Genomic DNA, 8,702 nt, shown 5'->3' with positions numbered 1-8,702 from the left:
GTGCGCTGACCCGTTTTCCGGTTTGGTCACGTGACGTTCTGCATAACCCCTATTGCTACTTCTTCTAACACTAGAAACAGTTACATTACAAAGGCTATCAACAGAAGCTAGACTGGGCTACATAAACCACATACTGTATAAAGCAACTGGTGAGTATATGTAAACATGTCTGAATTGTATGAGTTACTTTGTTGTATTTCCACATGCACTTCATCCTTTATAGTTTTTCTAGTCCTTTCCAGTGGCCAAAAGTAAATTTGACAGTACAAAGAAGATGTACTTTACCTGTCTTCCAGCAATATGTAGCTGAGTCAGGTGCTTCTCAGATCCAGCATAGTAAACATACAAGAAGTACAACTGGAGCATAGATCTGGCAGTACGCTCTCAAAATAAAAACACATTTCAACATTTACAGAACTTATGTATTTAATAGGAACAAAATAATATATAGCCTAGCATTAAACGCAGTTGAACAGTAGACATTTAACAACAGTTCCTGAGTTCTTACACAAATAATTGACGCTAACGTTTGAAATGACAGTTCTATACTCTTAACACTGACAGGCTCAACACTGCAGATACAGTACTGTATACACTGAACTGTAAATACTGTAATTTCCAAAAAACAGTTTTATTGTCGTACTTATAATAAAGTATGGAGTACAATGTATGAAAATTAAAAGATCAAAACCTTTATGCATTTCCTGTATGTACATTAAAACTGGACGTGTCCAAAAATGACAACAAAATTAGTAAAGCACAGAAGGTCACTTATACACAGAAACAGCACTCTAAAAATTCAACTTTGCCACCTTTATAGTACATACTGATTTTATAGCATAGTGGAATATATGGTTTTCAAACTCAGGCATTAATCTGTATATGAATATAACTGCTATCATCTAATAAAGGCTGATGACTGTGCTGTGCCTTGTGAATCTGAGCGCCTCAGTGTTTTATCATCTGCTATTTACTGTAATGCCTGTACAACTGTGGTCTGTACAAAAGCAAGTTTCAGCTCTTCTCCATGTGAAACAAAGAACATCTTTGTCTTACAAACAAGAACAATGTAAAGAAGTTTTGAAAAATAATTTCATTGTGCTCAGTAAAAAGTTTCAGCATTATAAAAAAAGATTTGTTCAAAAGTGAAGCAATGTAGCTTCCAGCATTTTTTACAATGACACTGGGGCCAAATATGTCATCATTTATATTTATTTATCAGAAATGTCACAGCTTTGACATTTGATGCTTTTATTTTATAACAAAAATATGTTGGAAAATGAGTAAAAAAACAAGGTGTTAAAAACCAATGTTTCAAATCAAAATTAACAGTAGAGAATAAAAATGCTGTTACATTATAAAAAGACTAAACAGTGCCACAAAATGATATTAAAATTACTTTGGCAAGTTGGTTGACTGGATTTTGATGTGCATCAGAGAATGATGTGCTATATTACACCCCAAATGTCACCATCTGAAGCATTATTGTTGCAAGTTAACCTTTTTGTTTTTGTCTTGGTTTCACCTTTTCTGTTGTCTCAGCTGTCAAATGATGAATGAGGACTTGTGGCGAAAGTGGCCCTGTGAAAAACAGAAAGGAGACCGTTTCTACATACAGAACTTCTTTCTTTACTCTAATAGCTTCTTTTTAGCACATTAAGTTTTGAGTCATGCCATAAATGCTGTGTTTGCGTCACAGATCTGGTCTACCTCGTCTGCATCGCCATAGTCGACACCACTGCTCTGTGCTGGCCAATTGTAGCTGAGATACATAATAAAATAAAAAGGGTTGGTACAGTGCAGAATTAAAGTAATTAAAATACAGTGTTGCCTATTTTCTTCTTCAGAACTGTAGATTATACTCACTTATTTTCATTGTGACCTTTTTTGTGGAAGCACCCACGTCTGAAAGAATGACAAATGGCAGCAACCAAACAGGCAAATACGATCAGTGCACCAAAGGCCTTGAGGAAAATCCCGAGGATGTCAACATCATCTGGAACAGGACACACAGATGATATTGTAACAGAGTTAGATGACCTGAGAGGTACAGAGTACTGGTTTTATTTATTTCACATTGTGCTGGAGTCATCTCTTGATTCATTGCTTAGTCTAGCAGATAAATCTGGCAGTGTTGTTGGGACCATGAAGAGAACAAGCTTTATGCGAAAAGGATGAACTGGATCTTCCATCATTTCTGTGGCAGTTCCTGCCTGTTGCAATATGTTTAAACCATCATTCTTGTCTTTGATCCCCTGTCTGCCAGATCTACAGTATCGGTCAAACCTCTCCTTTCATGTATGTTCGACCCTTCTGAGTTTGCTTTTACATTCAAGTCCACTACCGTCCACAAAGATAATGACAATTCTTCTCAAAAATTCTCAGAAATAAGTTTCAAAACTTTGCACATATAGGCATGTTACTCACAGATTTCCATCATTTGTGGGGAACACTGTGCATATCCCGCATCATTTTTTGCCTGGCAGTAGTACTCCCCTGCGTCCTCCTTCCTCACCCTTCGAAATTTCTGAGGAAACATTTTTAGAACATTTTCAGTGCAATGATACACATTTGCATTGTCAACAAAAACACTAGAAGATGTCTGCCTATGGTTAAATTCTTCTTGCTGATTATCTGTAATTCTGCTGTAATATTTTGTGATATGGAATTGAAATGTTTACTAACATGGTTGAATTTGGAAGACCTTTTGCAGTTTTTTGTTTTTGAAGTAAACCTTAAGCACATCACCTTGGCTTTGAATGCAATATTATCCTTCTCTCATTTGCCAGTTTACAGTTGAGCTTCTGCACTAGGCTCTTTTTATATGAATGGATTAATCCTGGTCTTACTCATACAGCGGTTATAGGTTTATTCAGATTAAGCTGTTCACATTTACATTAGATAAGCTGTCACCAAGTATCCTTCATAGTTTGGAGCCCAGAAACAGAACAAGCTGCTTCCTCCCCATTCACCTGAGACTGATTACAGGCAGATTTTTAGTGATATAGCAATAGTAGCTGCTTCCTCCCCATTCACCTGAGACAGATTACAGGCAGATTTCTAGTAATATAGCAATAGCAACAGGGAATATGGCATGTTTCCATGCTTTTAGTCATAGTTTAATAGTTTGTGGAAGATGATGAACACTAAAATAAATAAACAAGTAAATGTACCAATAACAGGCAAGGCTATACCCCTGTCTTTCTTACCAGACCTCCAGTGTCAGGGTTGATGCTGTAGGAAGAGTTGACAAACTTCAGGTTGGTTTTGGGGTCCTGAGGAAGCTCTTCGTCATTGTGGAACCAGCGGTACTGAGGAGCAGGAAATCCCTCATTCTCCAGACATCTCAGCTCGGTTGATGTTCCCACTGTGACCGCCTCTGGCACACTGCACCGTGGTACAACGGGTTTCACTGCACAGAGACAGACTCGTGATACCACATTTACAAAGACAGGCAACAACTGATTCATCTACTGATTCTTGTTTGCTGCATAAAATGTCCAAATACGACAAGCAATCATTACAAATTAATAGTCGGATTTAATTAAATAAAGGAATAGTCCAACATTTTAGGAAATGCACTTATTTGATTTTTCCTGAGAGCTGGATAAGAAGATTGATGTCATTCTTCTATCTGTTCCTTGGATACAATGCTATAGCCAGAGGATGACTAATTTAGCTTAGCATAAAAAACTGGACACAGTGGAAGTAAATAAGTAAATCTTAGCATATTTACTTCCACTGTTTCCAATTTGTAAGTATATATGGCACTTTTCAAATCAAACTGTACAAAGTATTAAATATCAAACAAGTAGCATAGTAACAAAGACAAAATGCCACAAAGAAGAATTTATATAACAGAAATACAGTCAACAAAAAAGTATTCCAAAATATATCTATTCTAATAATACAATAATAAGAGATAAACTATTCAGTTTTAGGGCCAAAGATGACAAAAGCTTGGCAACCCTTCATTCTAAACTGAATTCTGAGTACATCTAGCTCTTGGTTAGCTGATCTGAGAGACCTGATGTTACTATGTACACACAGGTTCCGAAGCACATCCATCATGTATTTTCTAAACTCTCTGTGTAAACAGGGAGAACAGCTGAGGTTGCTGTAACAGTAACGAGACTTAAGGAACTCACTGGGCCCTGGCAATATTACAGCACATTACTCCTTGCAAAATGGCAAATGTTTGATTGTCAACTTCAGTTTTTCCACATATTAAACAAATGAGATATCATGTTTTAAATAGTGAGCTTTAATGCTGTAGGTAGGCTGGTTTTGTTACCTCTGGACAGAGCCAGGCTAGTTGCAAGCAGCCAAAAGCTAAGCTAACTGGCTTATGAATGTACGATTGGTATTAATCTTCTCATCTAAGTCTCAGCAAAAAAGCAAACAAGTGAATCCCTACAGAATGTCAAACTACTGCATTGCAATTTGTCTAACAACAAACAAACCCTACAATATTTATTCTACAATAATATAAAAGCACAAAAAAGCAACTAAAAGCAACTCAGATTTCTAAAGTGCAGCGTAATTTTCGGCTTTTCTCTCATGTGCTGTAGCCAATCATGGAATAGTCAGTGATGTGGTATCCCTACAAAGTACCCACACAGCATACCTCTTACTGCAAGACTAATAAGTATCTCATCAAAGTCCCTTTGATCATCAATGGCGGCCACCTCGCAGCGGTACTCTGCAGTGTCTGACCGAGTGGTGTTGAAGATCAGAATGTTGGCTGGCTCTCGGAGCTGTGCTCTGTGCTCCAAGTCCCCTTTTAAGAGAGAGGGAAAAAAGCCTTTGACAATTGCTCATTCAAATACACAGCATGACTTCACAGTTCAAAAACAGAATTCAGTGCCAAGTTCTTTCTAGGTACCATTCGTTCAGCTAAGATTTGAGTCCTGAAATGTTGCTTTGTAATGCTGTGGTCTACTGGTTCCAGAAAGAGAGTGTCCAAGCGGTTTACCTGCTATCTTGTTTTGAAAGTACACATAACTGGGGACACCATTTTTAATCTTTTTCCATTCAATCCTCGGGTTGTTTGTTGAGATGGACTCTATTAAACAGGTCAGTTCGATGGCTGTGAAGGAAACAATGTACTGTATAAAAGCAGGAGAAAGGGAACCCATGTCAGGAAAAGAAAAGCTATTTTGCCTAAACAGGTTAGAGTGCTTTTCCAGCAACTTACGCTCAAACTCATTTGCCCACACAATCTTGTCCGTGGTTCGAAGGATTACCCCGAGTGATGATGGAATATGGCCTGTGGGGAAGAAACAAAGAAACAGGAAGAAAGACACAAAATGCTACGTAACCATAATGGCACACACAAGCTTTGTCTTTAGCAGACAGTATCAACTGGCCATGTTGCCTAATAAATAGTGGGTTAAAGTGATAAATATAGAAACCAAAATAGTCTGAGAGCCTTAGGATTTGATAAGGTGACATATCTTATTAATCACATCCCATTTCTGTTTAACAAGATTAACACCTGAGGCCAAAATGTGTAAGTTGTAAAAGTTTAATGAACATGTGTGCTGCACACTATACTCTTTTGGCATAACCTAATTCCTAAGAAGAAATATTCTGACTTCAGTTTTTGTTGTGGTTTGTTTATAGAGGTTAATTGTGTAGCAATTTGGTGGGAGATGAATGAGCAGCTTCTAAAATTTCAATTGCTGCAATAAAAATACAATGTAAGATACAGTAGTTATTGTCCTGCTGGACAGTGGCACCTTTTGTATTGTTTTGGCTTTACTCCAGCATGCTGCATTTGAAATGAAGCCCTGACTGAGGTTAAAGTGCTAACATTTAGCTTTTCAAGCTTTTTGTCTGAGGGTGTGGACATGCATACTGGTGAGCCGACACAGGAGGTCATCACCTCACACGTACTGTAACCCCTACAGTTTTAGGGCAATACAGCAGGACAATAACTACTGTATAAGGCTACTGATGTGGTAACCAAAGAGTTTTTAGAGCCAGAGTCAATTTATTTATATTTAAAAGGCATATATAATCTTCTCAACTAACTCTCAGCAAGAAAGTAAGGTAAGTAAGTACAGTAAGTAAGTAAGTGTGTTTTCCTATAAAATTGTGTTTTGTGAGAACATGAACTAAACCTGTGATGTGCAGCATATGTTTCTGTTCACCTGTTAACCCACAGGAATACAAATCTAGGTGCACTTTAAGTCTTAGCCAGTCAGTGGTATGATATTCCAACTGTATAACAAGAACCATACACACAAGCAACCAAGCAGCTTTTCTAGGGCTTCAATTACTGAAGACTAAGACAGGGAAAAAAAAGCTGCCAACAATTCAAATGTTAAGGTAGGACTCTGATCTTTGTGTTAAGTGCTGCCAGGCCTGAAAAGACTACAAGTATAAATAAGGATAAACATACAAATAATCAAGTATATTTGTTTTACTGTGTATGATCCTCATACATGTTTTTTTTTTTAACAACTGACTTTTATTCTGAAAGGTAAAGGTCTTTGGGTGGATAAGCTATCAAAAATAATAATAATAATAAAAGAGAGTGTATTCAGACACAAAGTGGATTACAGTGACAACTTGCCTCTGAGGAGCTGGAACTGATCATTGTTGTGTCACCCAAAAGTGTTCCCAGTTATTTCCTCTAGCAAATCCTTTCAGCACTTGGGCCAATGTGCTATCCATGCAGTTAGGCTATTCACTGTGGGTGGGGGTGGGGGGCAAACTCTTGTTTAAAAGCCACACGCACTAAAACCTTACAAAATGCAAAGGCTTTGTGTGACACGAAATTACACTGAGCTTTACAGAGTTGATCATTTATCCAAATCCCTAAACAAAACAAATAAGAGGCACAAAAATAACTTGAGAGTGAGAATGTGCTTGAATTTGAAGCCTAGTTAATCAGAGATCGTGGTTTCCCTCTGGCACAAACAACACGAGATTGGAGTTCTCTGCTTCAGTGAACTCCTTAAAACAGTCTGTGTTATTTTGTAAATGTCAGATTTTAATGGCAAAAGGCAGAATTCACAAGTTTTGTTGAAATTGGGCCAGTAGAATGCCAGCTTAAGCTGAAAATAAGTGAATAAGGGGGAGGGCAGGGGTGTGTACAGTACAACACCAAATTAGGAAAATGAAAATTAGAATTTTAAATGTACACATAATTCTACCATGTGTCTGATGTAAAATGCTGAGGATAAATAAGCATGTTTCTACCTTCCACTGGTACCCTGTACTCAACCTATTGTGTCTGTGCCACTTCCAAATGTAGTAATTGCTGGGTACACATGCTACTAACAGCACCCATGCTGGTTAATGAATGCAGTCCTCTCCCAGTGGGGGTGGTATGCAGGGTTTCAAATTGAGGCTGAAATAAGACAATAATAATCATCCCAACAGGCTTTGAATACAGCAAAACATGCCCTCCCATGTGGCCAAGGCATTCTGACTACCTCTGAGGTATTTAGTCAAAGCAGCCTTGTTAGTGCACAACTGACCCTGAGATGTACAGTGTGCTCATGGGTCCTGCAAAGCATCTGGCCACAGAAGCACAGCTGTGGACACTGATGAGATTTGACTCTCGGTCTCAGCTTCAGTCTCTGTTGCTGACTTTCCCACCCTGTACATCAAGAGCTATTTTTATCTCTGCTGTGACTGGGCATCCGTAGAGACACAGAGAGAGCTGGTCCGGAGAAACACGCCTTTAGCATGCGCATGGACTCGCTCCTCAACCCTACAGCTACCCTCTGAACCACTTCTTCTACAACTAAAACAGCATGGAGTAGAGGGCTAAGGCGAAATGACACACTTTCAGGAACAACATAAAAGCTACAGCTCTTTCATAAAATCTGCTACATGAACAATCACACTGCACAGTACATTAGAAAAATCAACAAATGCGCATTTTCAACTCTGATCACCTTGGAGGTTACAACATGACACCGTGTAGCACGTTATTTTGCATTAAAAACAACATGATTAATTTAATTAGCTCATGTTTTGCTGGAGTGCACTCTGTTAGTTAGATAAAGGGTCCTCAGAGACGTCCTTTGCTGCACGTCACCCTCCCCCATGTCCCTTTGGTCAGAAATGTCCAAAAAAACAAGCTAAAAGAAAGTTCATTTCACCTCTACCCAAACAAAACAAAATGTAGGGCGTGGGAAAGAACACAGTCAATTAACAAGACAATGTGTAACTAGGTACTAATACCAGCTCAGAATAAAAGCATTCATACAACAATGCTTGGTCCCCTGGTGACACAATGTGGGCTAAGGAGAAGACCATTTTTCAACATTTTGAAAATAATTTCAGTGCTTGTTGGAAATCAAACACAGGCTCATTTTAATCCGCCTGTTATTGTGATGCATAATCAAAGTACGTCTCTGGCCTGTTCAGAGAGCAAGGCACTTGTAAATAGCCACTTTCTGCAATTCTCTTATGCACTAATATGAAAACAACCTCTCACCCCATCCCAGCAACAAGAGTTGTTGATCCAGTTCATCTATAAAAAGCTTCTTTCCCAGACATTCCAATGCAGTCACAGAAAAATACAGAAGGCAGAGTTAGCTGCCACTGGGGTTCACAACATGCTGGAGAGACTGTTTAATAACTAATCACTCCAGTAGATTAGACTGAGACAGTGGTGTTGTCATTAAAACACAAGTAAGAAATTGGCACAAACTGAATTTCTCCCTTGTGATTCCTAAGGA

The 8,702-nt window shown here is 38.4% G+C and overlaps 1 protein-coding gene across 2 annotated transcripts in view; it reads right to left on the bottom strand.

Annotated features, from left to right (window-relative positions):
• Positions 1–446: 446 nt before the first annotated feature.
• Positions 447–8,702, bottom strand: part of jam3a (junctional adhesion molecule 3a) — a 9,982-nt gene continuing 1,726 nt past the window's right edge. Inside the window, exons 2-9 of one of the 2 annotated variants that reach the window (XM_020614863.1) lie at positions 5,198–5,269; positions 4,976–5,108; positions 4,628–4,780; positions 3,210–3,412; positions 2,428–2,527; positions 1,867–1,996; positions 1,711–1,762; positions 447–1,581 (exon numbers count right to left, since the gene is read on the bottom strand). In XM_020614863.1, the coding sequence (XP_020470519.1) occupies positions 1,546–1,581; positions 1,711–1,762; positions 1,867–1,996; positions 2,428–2,527; positions 3,210–3,412; positions 4,628–4,780; positions 4,976–5,108; positions 5,198–5,209 (819 nt within the window). In that variant the 5' untranslated portion in view covers positions 5,210–5,269 and the 3' untranslated portion in view covers positions 447–1,545. The remainder of the gene's footprint in view (positions 1,582–1,710; positions 1,763–1,866; positions 1,997–2,427; positions 2,528–3,209; positions 3,413–4,627; positions 4,781–4,975; positions 5,109–5,197; positions 5,270–8,702) is intronic. The other variant, XM_020614861.1, reaches the window with a different exon arrangement.

The sequence above is a fragment of the Monopterus albus genome, unplaced genomic scaffold (assembly GCF_001952655.1).
Source record: "Monopterus albus unplaced genomic scaffold, M_albus_1.0 scaffold152.1, whole genome shotgun sequence".
Classification (NCBI taxonomy): domain Eukaryota; kingdom Metazoa; phylum Chordata; class Actinopteri; order Synbranchiformes; family Synbranchidae; genus Monopterus; species Monopterus albus.
This window is presented reverse-complemented; position numbering and strand designations above follow the sequence as displayed.